The sequence below is a fragment of the Mytilus edulis genome, chromosome 7, assembly GCF_963676685.1.
Source record: "Mytilus edulis chromosome 7, xbMytEdul2.2, whole genome shotgun sequence".
In the NCBI taxonomy this organism is placed as follows: domain Eukaryota; kingdom Metazoa; phylum Mollusca; class Bivalvia; order Mytilida; family Mytilidae; genus Mytilus; species Mytilus edulis.
The window spans coordinates 63,029,270-63,051,273 of NC_092350.1; the positions used below are offsets into that span (position 1 = coordinate 63,029,270).

The following is a 22,004-nucleotide window of genomic DNA, read 5'->3' on the forward strand; positions in this document are numbered from 1 at the left end:
AATGTATGTCTTTATTTATAGTAACATTTACCATAATCACGATAATAATTATATGTCGTAGTTTCAAAACTCTCAAATGGTGTTGTGATGGTGTTGTTTATGAGCGATACCCCAGCTTTAGTACAGTTCAAATAGTATGGAGTTGTGGTGAAGTCCCAATTGGATGCAGTTGTCATGAACTCCATACCTGTAAGATTCATATTTGCATTTTGTAACAAATTTAAATTTAATGTTGCAATATAATGGAATTTGATGCGACTGTCATACAAGTGAGAGGATTAGCTAGCTATAAAACCAGATTCAATCCACCATTTTCTACATAAGAAAATGCCTGTACCGGACAGGAATATGACAGTTGTTATCCATTCGTTTTATGTGTTTGAACTTGTGATTTTGCCATTTGATTGGTGACTTTCCTTTTTTGAATTTTCCTCGGAGTTCAGTATTTTTGTGATTTTACTTTCCAATACAGCGAGAAACTCCCACACCCGGAGGCGTCCTACAACTGGCCCCAAAACAGATATGTATACTAGTTCAGTGATAATGGACATCATACTAAACTCAAAATTATACACAAGAAACTAACATTAACAAGCATACAAGACTGACCAAGGCCAGAGGCTCTTATCATAGGACAGGTGCAAAAATGCGGTGGAATTTGTTTTTCTCTTAAATGTTTCAGTTTTACTTTCTTTATTAATTTGATTATTATTGAAATGAACTTAAAGAGGTGAATAAATAGCTTTCTATCTCTTGAAAATTATTGATTGAACGATTGTTGTTAAACATCTATCTAATATTGTTAAACGTGAACAATTGATACGAAAGTATGATTTAACAAAAAAAGCCGACCTGTCTTCTTAAACGTGTGAAAATTATGAAAATCTGGAATTTCAGCTTCCCAAATAACATATAAGAGTTTTTTCCTGTCTGTGAAACATTGGATCAACCCCGGGTTTCATAGGGCTAGTGTTGCCCAGTCTTTACTTTTCTATGGTTTACATGTACTTTGTATTCTGGTGCATCAGTATATAGGTCTCCTTTCGTTTTTAGCAATGACACTGTCATTACTTTTCATGTTTAAGACTTATAAAGATGAATTCTCACGCAGCGTCTTTCGAAACAGCCAACATGCAAATATTTAATTTGCTCATTTACTATTTCCACTGTTCCTTACTCTAATCACATGCTAACCGCTAATCGTATGTCCAATGTCAAACATTGATACATATCTATACACTTCCGATAGTACAACAGCTGCGCAGTGAGTTTTTCTTTGGCGGAGACTTGAGAAGCTTTGGTTTTTATACGATAACTCAAGTTAAGTATCAGGGGGTAGTAATTGCGTGAATATTAATTAATTGAGCATGCATCCATACTTCACATTTCACACGCAATATTTATTTATAAAAAAAGTATGTGAATAATGAGTTTCTTTTAAAAGCTAAGTTTTGTAGATAAACGAAAAAGCATATTTGAAATAGCTAGTTTGAATACTTTGATAATAAATTTGAAAAGACAATTATAAAAATAAGTTTTAAAAAGATTTTAAATAAACTCACTGCTTATTATAATCTGTTGTCGACAAAATCCGTTTGAATTGTATTATTTGAACTTCAAATTTTAAGCAAATAGATTACATAATCTGACAAGATATCAGTTAATCGTGTACTTGTCCTACTTTGTGAGCATGTGCACTGCATATTAAGAAGATAAATTACTTTTGTTACTGCTGATAAAATCAAGAAATATTGTGTTTAACATGACTACACTGCAATAAATGGTACAATTCGATTCATGGGTACAATAACAAAATACTTTCTTTTCCGTGATATAGGTTTGATTATAGTATATGCTAAATGCTTAATCTAGGTTTACACTGCCGATCAGATCAATCTGATGATCCCGATTGTCCACATGTCCACGACCAAGCGTTATCAGATTCTTGATCGGGCCTGTTTACGACTTCTACCATACTGCTATCCAACTGTACACGACCTTACCACGATCAGTCACGATTCCTTTACGACTTCACAACGACTCAAATCCGACCACTAATTGCATACATACTCGATAATTCCGATCAATTTACGATCTCTACATGATCTTTACTCGACCAGCTAGACCAAATCAACTATACTTGATCTCAGCCTGATCTCGACCAGACCATATCGCCCTCATCGTATAGGGGTTGTAGGGATAGTCGGGATTTCGTCAGGTATGTATGTAGAATTTCAATACAAAAACGTCTGCATTTTTTTATATGACCCGCTGCAGTCGGGGGGGGGGGGGGGGGGTATTACGTGTAATCCTTATCTGTCCGTAAGTAGGGAAGTACGTCCCAACAATGAGTTTCTTTTCTCTAATTTTAGTTTGCCTCAACCAAATTTTATTACCATCAAGCACAGATACATAACGAAATGATGTTGCGTCACATTTACCGTGCTTGGGTATTGACTCTTTGTAACCTCTTATGTAAGCTGGGCTAGTATCTGTGTCTCATGAACACATTCTCTGTTTATTTGGTTAGATTCAGTAGGAAAGCACACAGAGGATCCCAATGATTATAAAAACTCCGTGAGAGTGAAGTAGGGAGTTTGAAAATGACACCACAAAATGAAATTTGACACTGGATTACATGTAGTATTAATGTTAGATAGCAAAATACATACATTTTACCATCCCCTTTTCTTTGCCTTTTTACAAATCAAGCCTACTTTTTGTGTCATTTATATGCATGTGTATGTAATTATTAATATAATGTATATGTTCCCCATATATTTGATATCCAGTAGTTGAGTGGTTAAATATATTTATATTTCATTGGTGTGTCCATGGCAACATCCTACTTGTTCTTACTAAAAAGCAAAAATACAATATGTCACATATTTCCCAAATTTTGCTAAATATAAAATTTCGATTCCATGGACTGCTACTTTTTCAGAAACTGTTCACACTGTTACACATGTATATATATCAATAAAAATTGTTTGTCTTTCGTTTTCGACTTTCGAAAAGAACATTCAAACAAAAATAGCCCTTTAAAACAGATAAACTAAACTCTTGATGTTCTTAAAAACCAATTTTGAGGCTAAATCAGTCATCAACTGTCTAATAATGACATTTACTGCACAATTACTTTCATATATGAAAAATACTCCGGGGCTAAAAAGTAGAATCTACAACTCTTCCAAAGAAAAACAAGTTTTGTTGGGTTTCATGTTACCAAGTTTTAAGTTTTCTATGTTGTGTTTTGTGGACTGTTGTCATTTTGTCGGTTTTCGTTTTTTGCTAGGGCTGTGTCGGGTGGGGTTCAACCTTTGCATTTGTTTGTTCTTTTTGGTATCTTTTGTCCAGTTTTTTTTTAAATTTCAGCCCTCCTTGTGAACATACAGGAATTTGTGTGGAACTAAAAATAAATACTAGTAGTAAAAAAAAATGTGTGCGGATGAAAAAATTATGAGAGTCGCCCTTTAAAACAATCCTGTAGCAGTTATGTGTACTCGTGTATGGTCGAGCAGAGATCGGTTATTGGCCGTATTAGTCTTGGATAAAAAATATGTATAGAAATCGCAGTGATCATGAAGCGATCGTATATTGGTCGAGTTGAACTGGATCACATATCGAACAGGTTGGCGTATATCGGGAAATGTCGAGCAAAGGTTGAGATGATCGAGTACTAATCGATAAACCATTTGTATTCCGACCAAACTCGATCTCTTCACGATACTTTCCCGATTAATTCAACTGCTACTCGACTTATTCTCGATCTCTTCTCGAGGGACTTGCTTCTCGATCCTTACTCGAATTTTGTTGACATGTCAAAAACTCACGGGTAGAAAGTCAGATCGATGACGACCAAAGTCGACCATCGCGAACACTATTGTCGATTGGGTTAGACCAGTCTCCCGATTGCTTAATCTATCTTGATCGAGTTGGTCTGAACGGCAGTCTGAGCCTTGCTTAAGCTAGGTTCACACTGCCGATCACATCAACCCGATCAAGCCCGATCAAGACAAATTACGTGATCGGGAGGCTGGTATGATTCAATCGACAAGAATGTTCGGGATAGTCTACCTTGCTCGTCATCGATCTGACTTTCTACCCGAGAGTTTTTGACATGTGAAAAAAACATTCGAGTAAGGATCGAGAAGCAAGTCATTCGAGAAAATATCGAGAATTCGTCGAGTAGCGGTCGAATTGATCGGGAAAGGATCGTATAAAGATAGAGTTTGGTCGGAATACAAAAAATTTACCAATCAGTATTCGATCATTTCGACCTTTGCTCGACCAATATCCGATCATTTTCAGATTAACTCGACCAATGCCCGATTGCTTCCAGATCCCTGCGACTTGTATATTTATATTATGCCAGACAAACTCGACCAATACCCGATCCCTTCGCGACCACATTCGACCATTATTCGATCTCTACTCGGCCATACACGAGAACACATGACTGCTACACTAAAAGTGTGTGCAGATCTGATTAACTCTTATAACTATGCTTCCGCAAAAATATATTGGGAACATTATGTTTAACTCTACAAAAATTCCTCTATGTACAGTACGTGTCTTTACTTTTGCAAGGAAAGGTAACATTAAAAAAAGAAACAAAAGACACCAAAGGAACAATCAAACTCAGAGGTCGAAAACAAACCGACACAGTCATAGCGAAAAACGGTAACCGACGAGAAGACAAACAAAAGTCCACATAGCAAAGAAAACTAAAAACTTAGCAACACGTAACCAAACAAAACCTGGGATGATCTCAGATGTTCCGGAAGGGGAGAAAATCCTGCAATTTTAGCAACGGTGGATATTACGCACATAGAAAAAAATCAACATGACAAGATATCAGAAAATTTTCCGAAAGAGATGTTTATGTTCTTTTTAAGTAGCTGAATTAAAACTTTGGGTTCTTCGTTTATCGAGGAAGAAATTTTGCAGATGTCTTTGCAATTTGCTTTTTCATAGTCAAATGCACTCTTGACATTATTTTCAAAAGCGTATACATCAAAACGTGTTCATTGACATGGTCAGTTTATTTGGAATGTCCCTTTGATATCTTTCGCCACTCTGTTCCTAAGATTGTTCGTTCCAAACCATATAAATTTAACATGTCATATTGCGTTATTTTTATTTCATTGTACAAACAAAGAAATTAAACACAATCCTTTTGATTTTTAAACTACGAATTCCTTATAAATACAAAGAAAACATTGAAGGATTGCCAATTAGACCAAACACTATCAAAAAACCAAACTGAATGAAAGCAAGAATAAGGTCATGCAACATTTTTTTGTTATGCTGTTCTGTCAGAAATAACCCATAATGCATTTGAATATTAAGAAAGCGTGCGGCTACAAAATCACAATATTGTAAAATAATGTATAAAATTAAAAATCAGAATTTTCAGTTAATATTTTGCATAGTTTTAAACTTTGATAATCACACTTTATATACACATTACACAAACACACTACTCCTCATATACCATATCCCCGTTCTCCTTAAACCATCATCTATCATTGCACCATATACCATACACCATTACACCATACACGTTATTATTTTTTGGGAACTTTACACCATTCAAGGGCTGTACAGATGCTTGTACATGTATTAAATACGTGAGTCAATGTATTGTGAATTCACATCAGTTTGAATAATATATACTGGTGTAGAAATTGTATTCTATGTTTCTATACATGTATGTAAGTTGAACACTCAACAGAAACACTTGATCAACGATGACTATGACTAAAACATTTTATGAACTATCTTATCAAAATTGATACCGAAAGCTGCTTTTAAAGTACCGATATATGCTTTACCAGTGTACTGATTATCTTCTGTTGTAGCAAAAAGGAATATTATATGACGGAGTTTTGCACGCAAAAAATTCTAAACTGCTAAAATCCACTTCATTTTAACTTTGGTTGAAAGTTGGCATATTGGCAATCATATCATATGTCCTTACTTTTATATGAACGTTAATTTCTACATTGACTTGATGTATAGGGGGAGGGTTGAAATCTCAAAAAGCATGTTTGATCCAGCTGCAGTTTTGTGCCTATCACAAGTCAGGGGCCTTTGTCCTTTGTAAGTCTTGTATAATTTTTTTTCTTTTATGTGTATGGGAGTTAAGTATGACGTTCACTGTCACTCAACTAGTGCACATTTTTGTTTAGGGGTCTGTTGAAGCACGCCTCCGGGTGCGGGATTTTCTCGCTGTATTGAAGACCAATTGGTGGCCATGGCTGCCGGCTGTTTTCTGCATTATAGTCGGGTTTTTGTCTCTTTTACACATTCCCAATTTATATTCTCAATTTCTAAAAGGTTATATTTTGCATACGAAAAAATTCTACGTAGTGATCATACCTGTCGAATAATTCCTGCAACATTTATTATCACACTATATCGGAAAAAAATATAAAAAGTTCTAGCATGATTCGTGTGATTAGAGAAAACAATTGCATGTTTTCCAAGTACAAATGACAAATCATAACACAGGAATATAATTAAAAAGAAATTTTAATTTATTCAAATGAATTATATGTGCGTACTTGTATCTATTGGTTTTGTTAAATAAGTGAACTTTTTTTTTCTTTTTCTTTTTAAAGCAAAATGTGTTTAAGCAGATTATATAATTCCGAGCAACTTCTGTGTAAGTTCCATCAATAACCACTAAACGCGTGTTCCTCGTGGCTGTCATACTGTCCCACAGAATTAACGCGACCTACGTTTCCTACAAATGATTGATTATGAAATCTGGATGCAAAATTAGACTTGTGATTGTTTGCAGCTGCAGGCCAACCAATAGATGTTGATGGATTATTATACCACCCACGTTGGGAATAATTATTACCCCTATGTTGCATCTGAGTTGTATCTTGATTGGAAATTTGTCCCACATTTTGCCTTTCGTTGCTATACAAATTAGTACTCCTGCTTCTTTTATCCGTAATACCGTGTGACTCAAAACCGTTGTTCCGGACACCTGAATAACGGTGACCACGTTGATAAGATCTCTCACATCTTTGAAATTGTGAATTATTTGGCCGTTTATCTCTCCAATCAAAATTATTCACTAGTTGACCATTATCATAATCGAGGGCTTGATTTAGATATTGATTATTCTTATGCGGTTCACCCGAATATTGCTCTTTGGTTTGATTAGATCTTTCATATTTTTGCAGTTTTTGCCGTCCATCTCTAACATCATAGTTATTATGATTTTCTAGTTGACCGTTATTTATTTCGATGGGTTGTTGCCGATCTTGGTTATTAGTATGTCGTTCACCTGAGTATCTCCCAAATCTGTGTGAGTAATTTGGACGTTCATTTCTAAAATCAAAGCTATTGCCCAGTTGACTGTTATCCTTATCCAGTGGTTGTTGTTGATCTTGATAATTGTTTTGCCGTTCTACTGGATATTGCTCATTAGTTTGATGAGATCTCTCATATTTTTTCAAATTTGAGATATTTACTCGACCATATCTGACATTATAATTATTGCCTAATTGACTGTTATCGTTATCGAGTGGTTGTTGGTGATCCTGATAAAAATGTTGTCGTTCTACCGGATACTGCTCATAAGTTTGGTGAGATCTCCCAAATTTTTGTAATTGTGAGAAATTTGACCGTTCATCTTCGACATTATAGTTGTTGATCAGTTGAGCATTATCGTAATCGAGTGATTGTTGTCGATTTTCTTGATTATCACGATGTTGATCAATTTTTGATTCCCATTGTTGACTTTTTGTAGGATCGTGCAAAGTGTTTTGGTGTCTCTGTAGGTCTTGCTCTTGGTATCTGTCACCAATGCAACGATTCGACGAAATCGTTGATATATCAGGTGACGTAGTTTTATGGTATGATGTTTTAGTTTTTTTCTCCTTTTTTGGTTCATGTTGTGTTCTACGTAACCGATAATACAGGAACAAAAATGAAGGTTGAAGAATGAATCCCAAAATTACAACTACAAATATGTAAGGTGCATACCATTCGAGTTTTGAGCATGTTACTCTTCCCTTCAATTCAAGTAATGCCTGATCATCACTATACCACAAATACAGTAATAATCCATTTTCTGCATAATATACTATATAATACCATGCAAAACATTTCCCCCCACATTGATCTTGCTTGTGGCATTTATAAACATCTGATACACAGAAGCAAAATATATTTCCTATCATTCCCAAAAATAAATCCGGTTCCTCTAATACTCGAAATTTGTTGTCATCATTCCATCTTTCACATGCGCCATAAACTACTCCAACAAGTAATCGATAGAGAATAAAATACATAACAAGCATACTATACTCAGCGGCTACGAGGGCAATAAGAATAATGCGTGGTAATATCTCAGCAAACCGCGATATCCAGTGAACGAGTTTAACTAACATGCTGTCGTCTTCCATCTGTTCTTTTTTACGATGTTGATGCTTGAAGGCATTCAAAGACCAAGCAAGTCCAAGGAAAGATGTAGTTATACTAACATAACGAAGAATTCCTGTAGTACAAGAAAAAATAGAATTATTTTTACATTATAAAGGAACGATAAACATTGTTGATATACCGAACATTGCGTACGTGCGTATTTTAAATTAAAGCAGCTAATGACATGCAAATTCGATGAATCCTGATTTGAGTTCGATAAAAAAGTTTTCCGTTCCGCAACTCTTATATGCATTGTTTAAATGTATATCATGCGAATACAATACAATTAGTATCATCAAAGGCATCAACGTTTTGCAAATATCGACTTTTTCGTGTGTCATACAATGTCATTGATGTCAGCATATAATAATTTCCAGTTCAGCATGAACCTATGAATAGATAATATAATGTGTTGGTTCTGTTAGGGGAGTAAACAGTGATATATATGGGAAATTTAGACTGCCACTTAATATTAAGCTGTTTGTTCTATATAAAGAATATTTGCCTTGCAACAACCAATATTAGGACATCTTAGTGAGTTTGAAAGTATTTAAGCTTCAGAGAGTGTGGTTCTTAAATAACGTGATAACATCGGGTTTTTTTTTATAGAAAAGATGAATTGAAGTTTGTATTAAGGAAAATATCAGACATCAAAATCAATGAAAAACCTTTGCATTCCCCATTCTAAGTTAATAAATAAAAAAAAGGTCAAAGAGCGTAAAGGACAAACTTAAGGTGCTTAACTGTTAAATAGATGTACCAAGAAGCGAGCTATTGAATATAACTGTAAAGGACATATCCATAAAACATACTTAAACAGAGATGAGATAACCTTTTTCATTGGAATGATGTTTAATGCATTCCTACTTCATACATGGTATATTGTATAACATGTATAATTACTCACGTGAATATGTAGTGTCAGTATGCATGTCCGTAATTAGCAGGTTAATTTGAATGGTTAATTGTGGAGCGGACTCTAATGTAGCTTCAACCAAAGTAAGGTAAGACGAAATATACACAACCCAATCGGAGTTAATATCAGATTTTCCACTTGCCAGAATCTGAGCATAACTACAATAACAAAAAAAATGTTTAACCTGTAAATACGTAACTGATGATTGATAACTCATTTGATATCCAATAGTAATAAATCATTTTCGAGTTTGGTTAACACATTACGATACCATGTATGGTTTACATAATGTATTTGCAGTATAGTTAAAACCAACAGAGGAACACAGCGTGATTAGAACAGCTTCATCTAACAGATTTGTAAACATCATTATACGTATCCATAGTGTGCTTTCATATTACAAAAAAGGGCCAATTCTAAAAAAAAGATTCATTTTGAAAACAAGTAAAAATACTGCAAACTAGGATATTTATTTTCTCAATTAACCAGTAGGATTTTTATTCGTGTCGTTTTGAACTCGCGTGTATCCGATTTCTTTGTAGTATGTTTGTGGTATGTTTGCAACATGATGAAAACCTATGCGATGTACACTGATGACCAACTAACTTGTAAATTAATGAAGTGTTCATCATATTGAATATGCAGTTTGGGTTTGAAGTTGACAAGTCCTGTGTATTTCTTGACTGGTATAATAGATAAACATGGCTTTTACATATAAGTACGTACATGAAAGTAGGCAATAGTGCTGCAAATGGACTAAAAACGACCACCACCACCAAACCAAATATTTGGAAGCACAATTTCTCTTTCCAGGAGGATATGTTATGGTACCCACAGTCACACTTGTTGTGTTGTTTTGCAAAGAACAAAAATGCTAAGAAAAGTACTGGTGCGAAAGTAAATGCCAAAACAAGCAAACAATTAAAAAATGGCCCCACCGTCATATAGTGCAAGAACAAGAACACATCTGACAGAGTATCAAACAAATACAAGACGTATGTAAATAAAGTTAGCGCCACATGTAATGTTCCTAATTTGCACGAATCATGGTACTTTTCCTTTCCAGAACAGCACATTCGATAGCAAGCTGCATACAAAATAACAACAATGACCATGCCTAGAATTGTAGTCACCATAATTAGTATTTTAAAAATGCCGCTCATTGGATTCAACGTATCTGAAAAATATAATGTTATTTAAAATTTACAAATGATCATGTTTTAATCAATACTGATAATCATAGGTATAAATGCACACATAAGCAAACTGTATATAAATAAGTAAATATTGATAGCATATTATATATGTTAAACTAACATATGAACAGATTTATAAATAGACAGATATATAGGTATATATATAAAATGTATAACATTAAATTGTTCTTGCTTTATTTTATTATATTTGTCGGTTGATTGTGTTATAACCATATGATACGAATACATTTACTCTCTTTTGAGCCAAAATTTATGATGACTTTACCTTGATCATGATAGTATACACCGGATGTCGTCTCAAAGTTCCAAAGCGGTGTGGTGGAAGCGCTATTCATGAGCGATGTACTAGTTTTATTACAGTTACGATGCCATGGCGTTATATTGGAATCCCAACCAAACTGAGTCGTCATCTCTGTCATGACTGAAATATCAAAGAATAATAACTATTATTACATATTTGTTACAAAACGTTGGGTTTTGCATATGTAATATGCAATAACCTCAAAATTGTTCAACTATTATTGCTGCCCGGGACATTGAAAGGTAATTGGTTATTGTGCCCTCATTCAAAATGTTTCTAAACGACAGTTGCGAACAATGACGTTGTTTAAAGTAATAAGTCTGAGAATTAAGTTACAATAGCTAGTAGTAACAATATGCAACTAACTATTATCGACTTGGTCTCAGCCATGTCAAATTATTGCTTTTGTGCTTTATTATATTCAAATATAAGAAGAAATGTTACAATACATGTGTATGCTGTAAATAAAACAAAACATATGAAAAAGAGATAAACTCATTTTAGATTTATCTTTTGTAGTCATAAACAGTTTTTGTCTATTCTGCAGAACTTACACATACGATGAATAGATTATAACACCTCTTCAATATTGTATCTGGTATCAACTCTTAAACCATTTCAGCCATTGCTAAATATGGGAGTCTCGGAAGGATACAAGGGCCAATATGGAAAAGGGCATGTTATAATCTACACACAGCCACATACAAATTATCTTGAAATTTCATTATCCATATTAAAAATGTCTAGCAAATAATTATTCTTGTTTTTTTTTTATATTTAATTAATATTAAGGTGGGACAAAACTCTTTGAATTATATTTATTATAGTAGTTTAATTCTCATCAGATTTGGAAAAAAAACAACACTTAAACCACTCATTTATCGGGAAAGTTTCATATGGATAGATAACATTTTGACAAATGATATTTTTAATCAATGATGGGCTGAATATTTTCTTAACAATAGGACGTGATTAAAAAGTTCAGCTGATATTAACATATTTATCTCCCTTTAATGCTATGTAACACCATAGATCTCTTTCATATTGATTTCTTTCAACTTTCCTGAAGTTATCCTTTTTCATGATGATGTATAGCAAATTATTTTTTCACGCGATTTGCAATTGCTAGACTACTTTTAGAGACATGTGTATTATAAAAAAAGGTCTAACTTTTCGTGTATACAGTCAGACCTGTTGGGTAAGAGTTGTCTTTTCCATAGTTAAAAGACTGAGGGTAAACAAGTGCAAATGCATGTAATATTACGTTCCAACATATGAAAACCATATACTACTGTTCATTGAGCAGACACAATTAACTTAATTGATACCTTTAGTATTTTAGTTTAAACCCCAATTATATTAGTTCTTAAAAAGACAAATAACTTAAAAGATTTAACATTACTCACTGCTAATAATTTAAACTCTTTGCATAAGAAGCCTGTCACAGTTTTTGAACGTTTAATCTTAATGAGATAACTCATTATCTAACATGATAGCAGACGTTCAAGTCGTTGTCCTACTTTCTGTGCAGTTAATTTGCACATTAAGATGATACAACATACAGTTTAACAAATCATTACAGTTAATGTACTAATGTAATTATTTACCTTTACACATGTCTAACTAATGATGCGTAGTGTAGCATGATGGATTCGTATCAATCTGGATGAGGCTGTAAAATGTATATTGTCAATACTCAAAACTAAAACTGCATATTAAATTTACATCATTGAGTGATTAAGATTTTGGGGTTTGCACTGTACTTTGATTCTATTGACGATTTTGTGTGGTTTTTATATATACAACGGAAGGGTACCAGATAAGTACTGATCTTTGTCAGGCAACTGGCAATTCTCGTCAGTAAAGATTGGATTAGGAAGCACCTGACTTGTGCGTGCTCACAACTTCAATGTTGATGTGTTATTTTTTGTTTTGTTCCTTATTTTGTACATTAGTGATGATGTTAGTTTAATACATTTAATAGTTTTCAACTGTCATTTCCGGCCCCTTTATAGCTGACTATGGGTTTTGTTTATTTTTGAAGGACGTATGGTGACATATAGTTGTTGATTTTCATGTCATTTGATCTTTTGTGGAGAATTTCCTCATCTTTTTATTTTCATAGTGTTACATTTGCACAGTAGTTTGAATATTTAGATTACCATTCTAACGATAAATCACTAACATCCAATAAGTCCGTTTGGTAAGTATTGTTGAATGTCGTTTTGTTAGACTCCTTTGTTATGAAACACAACGCAGATTTGTGTATGATTAGTTTATTAACAACCACTGTGTCGATCCCACTGCTTGTGGAGTTTGTATTCCCCGAGGGTATCACCAGCCCAGTAGTCAGCACTTCTGTGTTGACAGAAATTATCATTGATATGGTCATAATTATAAATTCGCTGTTTACAAAACTACGAATTTTCGAGAGAAAAAAAACTAAGGCCTTTCTACCTAAGGAATAGAAGAGTAGCGAAAGATAGCAGAGGGACATACAAACTCATCAATCGAAAACAAACTGACAACGCCAAGGATATAAAAAATAGACAAAACAAACAGACAAACAATAGATCACAAGACACACCATCGAAAACTAAAGACTAAGCAACACGAATCTCACCACAAACTTGGGATAATCTCAGCTGCTCCGATAGTGTAAGCTTATCCTTCTCCAAATGTGACACTAATCGTGTAGCTCATGTTATTTCAAACCCGGTAAATAGTCTAGTTCGGTAGGTCTTATTTTTGAAATGGGAACGGAATCGTAGTTATTTTCCGAGGGTATCATCAGCCCAGTGGTCAGCACTTCTGTGTTGACAGGAATTGTCATTGATATGGTCATTATAATAAATTATCTGTTGACTAAACTATGAATTTTCGAGACAAAAAAACATTCAAACTCATAAATTGGAAATAAACTGACAACGCAATGGCTAAAAAAAGACACAAACAGCCAAATAATAGTACACAAGAAACAACATAGAAAACAAAAGACTAATTAACACAAACCCCACTAAAACTAGGGATAATCTCAGGTACCCAGGACATGCAGGAAGGGTTAGTAAATCTTTCTCCGCATGTGACACCTGTCATGTAGCTCATGCTATTACAAACCCGGTGAATGATTTAGTTCGCAAGTCATACTATTGAAATGGGAACGGAATAGTAGTTACAAGATAAGTATCGGAGCATACCCGATATCATCGCTGAAACGAATATTCCGTTACGGTCAACTAGCTCGTGATGCTGCCCTTAAGATTTACGAAGAATGATTTTAGTTCACCATTCAGAACTCTTAGGTGTATAGTTTTCTTGTGAGCAGAAATCATCTATCAAGGAAATCATGATAGGAAATACAAGCCCGGTAATATCAAGAAGTAAAATCACGAAATTACTGAACTCCTCCGAGAAAAACTCAAAACGGAAAGTCCCTAATCACATGGCAAAATCCACAGCTCAAACACATCAAACGAATTGAAAACAACGCTCATATTCCTTACTTTGTTCAGGCGTTTCATTATGTAGAAAATTGAGGATTGAACCTGGGTTTCATATCTAGCTAAACTTCTCACTTATATGACAGTTGCATCAAATTCAATTATATTTACAACTATGCGTGAACTGAACAAACAGTCGTAATAGGCAAAACATGTCAACAATAGGGGTACAGCAGTCAACATTGTGTTATGATTTTATTCAATATCAAACAAACAAATATTTAACAAAACGTCACACAGGTTGATACATACACTATTTTTGTCGTTTAAAGTATGAACAATATATAGTCGATAGCTATTTTAGGCATATTATCTGCAGAATCTAAATAAAAAGTTTCCGTTGTTCTTTTTGTCGTTTGTCTTTATGTTTATTATGAATTTCTTTAAAAAACTCATAAACGTCATTTTGTATCTAATAATAATTGAAGGTCATATACACAAAGCACTATAAAATGAAAGAAAAGAATACAAAATTATCATTGAATAATAACACAATGCCGTAATGTATAAGTACAGAGCCACGTCACATGTATAAAAAAAAGTCACACGTACAAGGCGCATTTAGCAAAAATGAAAGATAATACAAATATTATAGAACAATATCACAATGACGGTATATATAAGTATAGAGCTACGTCAAATAGATATCACCAAAAACAGACAAAACAGTAAAAAGTTATTAATTTCTGTGTCATTTTGGTCTCTTGTGGACAGTTGTCTCATTAGCAATATATCATACCACATCTTCTTTTTTTATATATATATTAATAAAGACAAATAAAAGAACACTAGTACACGTTAGTAATATAATAGACAACTTCAGCATCAGACATTATACTTAGTTATAATTTGTAAACAAGATCGTGGTACCGAAGAATTTTAGAAAAAGGACGAGATGTTCTATGGCATGCATCTGGTTCTTTAACTTTCTGCTAAGAGACTGGTTACGTCTGAGTAGGAGCTGTAAGCTCTCTAATACCGAATAAGTAAGTTAGGAAACGTATATTTCATATGCAGATGCAGTTGGTATATTGCTTCTAAGGTCGTCTTGTTTGTCATAGATTCTGATACTGAGATGACTGTGCATGTCAATTAGGAGATATATACTCCGTATTCAGGCTTTGTAAGGATGTTGCTATATAGAAAAGGAAATTTCACAATTTGGAAGCTGCAATCATCTCTTTTGTCGTCAAGTTTTGTTTCAACCGATCCTGATTGTCAATTGCTAGATGTAAGCCAAGATATGAGGCATACTTAATTGTATCTGTTGTATTCTTTATCTCTCGTCCGATGAAAAACATGCAATCAACACAATCACCAAATTTAGAATTGTTTTGTTAGAGAACATCATCTATATAGCGGAAAGTAAGGTTTGTAATACTGTTAACTTTATTTTATTCTATCTAAGAAGTTCCTGTATGAGGTCAGCTCATAAAAATGCACGAACAATTCGGCGGCAAGTGGGACAATTGTGGGGGCTTTTCATCCGAGCGTCACTGGTGAGGCTTTTGAAGACGAAACGTTCGTCTGGCACAAACACACAGTTTTAATTCTGATATATATGATGAATTCATTTCCATGTATTATTCATCTAACTAAAAATTGCATAAAGTGAAAGAAAACGAATGTATTTTTACTTATTTCAGGTTTCCTTACGACACGTGTTTCCGGTGTCGACAAATTTATATATCAAATAATGTTAACAACTTTTAAGGAGAAACGTTGCATTTGTCTTAACGCGATCTGGTATCAAATAATGTAATTTATATTGCCTTTCTATTTTTTTAAGCGATGGGTTGGTCGTGCTCTTAATAAAGCCCGTGTGTCTGAGTGCGTCTCCTCTGAACCTATAACAATATTTAAAAACAAGCTTGTCCCAATTGTTGAGGCTAATGCAATATTGAAACAGAATGTTTTATCCGAAATAATTCAATGTCTTCTTAAAGGAGTTATTCCCGATTTCGATTTCAGGTCAATCAGCTCTTGTTTCAAATTTTGAAAAAGGCTGGGCAAGATAAGATTTTGAAAAGTTTAACAAGAAGTTGTTATAGCTGACTGTGCGGTATTGGCTATGATCATTGTTGAAAGCCGTACGATGACCTATAGTTGTTAATTTCTTTCTCATGTTGGTCTCTTGTGGAGAGTTGTCTCATTGGCAGTCATACCGCATCTCCTTTTTTATATACACTTACCTATCGTATAATACTCGATTGGATAATGTGTTAACCGGAAGTAACAAATTATCGTCTTTATTTAATCGAAATCGACATCATATAGTTTTGTTATCAGTGGACTGATAGCTATCCTTTCAACTGAAGGTGACAGTTTCTAAACCTGATCCTCCATTTATTTAACGAAACTGAGCATTAATAAGTTAAATACAAAAAAAATACATCTCCGGGGTAAATTTATAATGGAAAGTCCTTAATAAAATGGCAAAATGAGAAGCTCAAACACATCAAACGAATAGATATCAAATGTTATATTCCTGACTTTGTACGGGCATTTTAGTCTGTAGAAAATGGTGGCTTGAACCTGGTTTTATAGCTAGCTAAAAGACACTTGACGTGATCATGATTGAGATATTTTCTTCGATCGGAAGTAGAAAAAATGTCTGATTTATTCCCGGACAAAATATATAATAATTAATACTTTATTGTAAGCAATACAGATTGAAGAATATACATTATTCAAACAGATTAGTGTCTTTGTAATAAGCATCATTGTACACTGTAGAATATATACATATAACATATCATAGCAATTATACTAATATTAGAGATAAAATGTAAAAACTGCATACAAGGTTTTTCTCGACGATTAGAAAAAAATACATAAATTATTGAGTAATCTAATAAAAGAGGGACAAAAGATACCAGAGGGACAGTCAAACTCATAAATCGAAAATAAACTGACAACGTCATGGCTAAAAATGAAAAAAAAGACAAACAGACAAACAGACACACAGAAGTACACATGACACAACATAGAAAACTGAAGAATAAGCAACAGAGGTACGAAAGATACCAGAGGGACAGTCAAACTCATAAATCGAAAATAAACTGACAACACCCCACCAAAAACTAGGCGTGATCTCAGGTGCTCTTGAAGGGAAAGCAGATCCTGCTCCACATGTGGCACCCGTCGTGTTGCTTATATTATAAGAAATCCGGTAAATAGTCTAATTCGGTATGTCACATTCATGAAAGGGAAGGGAATTGTAGCTACGAAGTAAGGAACATATCCAATATCATTTGTAAAACGGTAATTTCATAACGGTCGACCAACTCGTGATGGCGTCCGTAAAATTTACGAATGGATGATTTCAACTTAACCATTTGGAACTCTTGGTTTACTTGTTTCCTTGTGAGCAAAGTGACATTTTCACAAGAATTACTATATTTGAAGTCAACCGATAACAACTATTTACACAATTTGATGATCTGAACTAAAACGTTATTCATCTAGACGATTATGGTAACTTTTGTTATTGATGCAAACAAAAAGTAGACTCACAGGAATACTGAACTCCGCGAGCAATTCAAGACTGAATGTCCATATTAAAATGGCAAAATCAAAAGCTCAAACAAATCATACGAATTGATTAGAACTTTCATATTCCTGACTAATAGTACATTCATTGTTTTTATTTAGAAAAGGGTGGATTGAACCTGGTTCTATAGAAAGTTAAAACTCTCACTTGTATAACAATGTCATCAAATTCAAATATATTGACTAAGAGTGAACACACCAAACAGGCATAATAGGTAAAAATGTCAAAAATAGGGAGAGAGCATTGAACATTGTGATATAAACCTAATCAGTATAAAACAAACAAATATGTGACAAAAAAAAACACAAACAGGCATATATGAAATTTATTAACCCCATTCATTATTACTTTTTTATACGATTTTATTTATCTAATTTTAATCCACCCATAAACGATTGAAAGATTTTATGTACTGGAACCGAAACCTTACCCTGACATACACATGCATACATGGTTAGGTTAACATTAATCTGACGTAGAATTGCGCCTTTGAAGTACATCAGATGATCAAATGAATGGTACCGGTGTTTTTGATGATAAACAATCACTGACTCTTATTTATTCAGTTTTAATTTAATTAATGAATAACTTAAAACAGTTAAACTATAAAACCATTGCATATTTTGTAGACAATTTAAGGCATATCTTCTAACTAAGTGTAAACTAAGTTATGTGAAATTGGTAATGTCCTATAATATGTCATAAACAGTACCAAAAACAACAATATTTACAATCTATATACAATACAATTTTGAAATGAAACCTTATTATACTTTTTATGAACTGAAAGAACTTATTACTTTTTTTATATATCAAGTTACAGAACTTATAAAGCATTTATTTTTTGAAATCATTGTTAACTCAAGTATGTCAAAAACCGAAAATGGTTTAGTGTTAATTACGATTTATTTTTATCAATATAATCAGTAATGTTACAAAAAGACTGCAAGGAAGGAAAAAAGTTCTTTATCAAATTGCAAAATCAAAAGCTCAAACACATCAATCGAATGGGAACAACTGTCATATCTGTGCGTGGTCAACATGGTGAAGGCATCTCCTTATGTGGTTGTATAGCTAGCTTAACCTCTGACCTGTATGACAGTCGCATAAAGTTCGATTATGTTGACGACATTGTGTGCGTAAAAAAAAACAGGCAAAAATAAAAAAAAACATGGGTTATAACAGACAATCTGCCATAAATATCTTACAAACTGTAGAAACAAACAACTATGTCGAACAAAGAATATCCAAAAGTCATGTATAAACTTGATCGAAGAAGCACAGAAACAAAAATGAAAGACAAACATTTCCCTTTACATTTTTAGACTTAAACTCTGACTTTTGATCATGTCATGGAGTGACTTGACTCTCAGTTATTTTTTATATTATCTAAAACAAAAAGTCATTGTGAGTGCTTCGAATTTCAAATATTTTTGTTGAGTCACATATTTTAATTTTCTTACGTGGATGCTTTTTGTTCTTGTACTCACAGCAACTGTTAAATGCCAAATTGATTATAATTTGGACCAACGATGTCGTTCATTAATGTATAAACAAATGTTTTTTTGAACGATTTAATTTTGTCCAATGGCAAACGCAGCACAGCACATTAACTTACTGATTACATTGTTGAATAAACTAGCTGCATTTTCCCTACTCAAAACGAAACGGAAAATTAGAAGCCGAAAACAATCGGCAACGTCAGGGCAAAAAATGGAAAAGCGAAAAAATAACGTATAGATTAACAACACCGACATCACAAAAAACTTGGAATTGACCAAGACAAACCAAACCAAAACGACTATACTAACTCGGTCCTTCGGAAGGGTGTACAAATCCTGCTTCATATGAGACACTTGTCGTTCCGCTTATACAAGTAAAAATCATGTTATTAGCCTCATTTGTTTGATTACACATACTGACATAAGATAAAAAAAAGACGATATTGTACATTAAAAGATTATACTCTTGGTCATTGTCATATGTTGTTGCAAATAAGTTTCTATTCTGACATGTCAGATGTATTTGTAATATTTGCTAGTTGCTGTTTTTTACGACGCCAATAAGAAAGGCGCAATAACGAGAGTTGAAAAACGCATCCCACACTGACAACACCGAATACAAAAGGGGCACACCATGCATGATTTGAACAGGCTCCTCTAATCTTCCAATAAAGTAACTCACGATCATCACTATACCAAAAGTATAGCATTAAGGCATTTTCTACATAATATAAAGCGTAGTAAAATACAAAGAATAATCCCCCACATTTTTTTTTTCTTGTGGCACTGAAAAACATGTGATACGGAAAAGCAAAATATGTTGCCAAATGTTCCTAAAAATAAATATAGCCCAATGTCGTCCTTCTTACTACAGATAAGCATGCATCCATGAAGAAGACGATAGACAATGAAAATGGAAACATAAGGACCATATTCAGCTGTATTGAGTGCAAGCAAGTTAATACGTTGTCCGATCTCGGCTAAACGTGATATCCAGTGAATGACCTTGATCAAAACACTGGTTCTTGGTTCTGTTCCGTCTTTCGATATTGATATTTGAAGGCATTTAAAGACCAAGCCAATCCGAGGGTAGATGCAGTTATCCTCAGGTACCGAATAATCTCTGAATATATGTTTCGTAAATTATAATTGTATACAGCTCATACGACAGCTATATGAATTTTCAATACTAGATGGTTTTAAAGTACATGTAAGTAATTTACATTTTTTTTCTCTGAATATGTGATCGTTTTCTTTTACGTGTTAGCTACAATTTACATATTTCCAGCTACATGTATTTAAATATTAGGCAAATACTTTGATATTTTTATGATAAAATAATCTATTCTCAAATGGACTAGAAATTAAAATCCCAATGACACACCTTATATGCTGTCATATGATTGTTTTTTTTTCATTTTTTTATTTTGTCGAAAGGGAAGGAGGGACGAAAGATACCAGAGGTACAGGACAGTCAGACTCATCGATTGAAGGTTCAATAGCTTCTTTGTAAGCAGTAATCCTCTATCAAGGGAATCATGATAGGAAATACAAGCTCGGGAATATACCTTTTCCCTCCTTCGTGTATTTTAGTGTCTATAGTAACTTACGTGTTTGATAAGTGTCAGTGTGTGTATCAGTAATACACATATATAGTTGTATTTTTAACTGTGGGGCGGCCTCTACTCTAGCTATAATGAGAGTAAGGTAAGCTAAGACATATTCCAATTAAGAATATGGTTTTCCACGTGCAAGTAGTTGAGCATACCTGCAAATATGAACATTGTGTACATATTACTTAACTACAGAAGATAGAACATTAATTGTATACAAATTGCATATGCAACATTAGTGTTGCGTTTCAAATATTCAAAGATACAATGTACGTGTACGTGTTTTTTCTTTGTATAAACGATTGCAATTCCAATGTAATTGAATTTTTATTTCAGAATAAAAAAAAACGGATGTGTTATATGCGCGAAGGTCATAAATCATATCCGTATTCATGAAATTCGTGATTTTGTTCTAGAATATACAGTAGTTATGTTAACTTTCTAAGATATATACAATATTCGCTTATAGAACTGCTGGAAAAAAATAGTGACCAGTAAACGCTTGTATTTGCGTCAACATAGTTGTCAATGGTACCAGGATTAAAAACGCGTTTTTGTCCTACATGTTTGATTATAGAACTCACACGTGACATCAGAATCAAATAATTTGAAGAGTTAAATCAAATATAAAAGTCGAATATGATATTTATCTTTTCATGTTTTTGTGTTTTAAAACAAGGTCAGTCTTTGGGGGAACCTTATAATTAAAACATTGATGTTTAAGTACCCTGCCTCTTTATATTCGCAGTAGCTTTCATATTTTTTAAGGCCTGTTGTCATGACCAGATATCTGGTGTTTCAAACATGGCCGAATTTTAGGATCATGTAGAAACAATTCGAATAAAAAAGTTTTAAAAGCACTTCGCATTTTTTACACTGTTTAACCTGGTCTTTTAATTTATCATTCAAAACCAGCTATTCCTTTTGCCGAAATTTTTTGAAAGGTGTACAACT

The 22,004-nt window shown here is 33.5% G+C and overlaps 1 protein-coding gene across 1 annotated transcript; it reads right to left on the reverse strand.

The window, feature by feature from the left end:
- Positions 1 to 6,567: 6,567 nt before the first annotated feature.
- On the reverse strand, positions 6,568 to 12,337 carry LOC139481966 (uncharacterized). The gene is made up of 5 exons (XM_071265541.1): positions 12,289 to 12,337; positions 10,847 to 11,002; positions 10,091 to 10,541; positions 9,356 to 9,522; positions 6,568 to 8,521 (listed from the first exon to the last, which is right to left on the reverse strand). Exons 2-5 carry the CDS (start codon positions 10,998 to 11,000, stop codon positions 6,681 to 6,683), a joined length of 2,613 nt encoding a protein of 870 aa, XP_071121642.1. The 5' UTR covers positions 11,001 to 11,002; positions 12,289 to 12,337; the 3' UTR covers positions 6,568 to 6,680.
- Between the last annotated feature and the right edge of the window lie 9,667 nt (positions 12,338 to 22,004).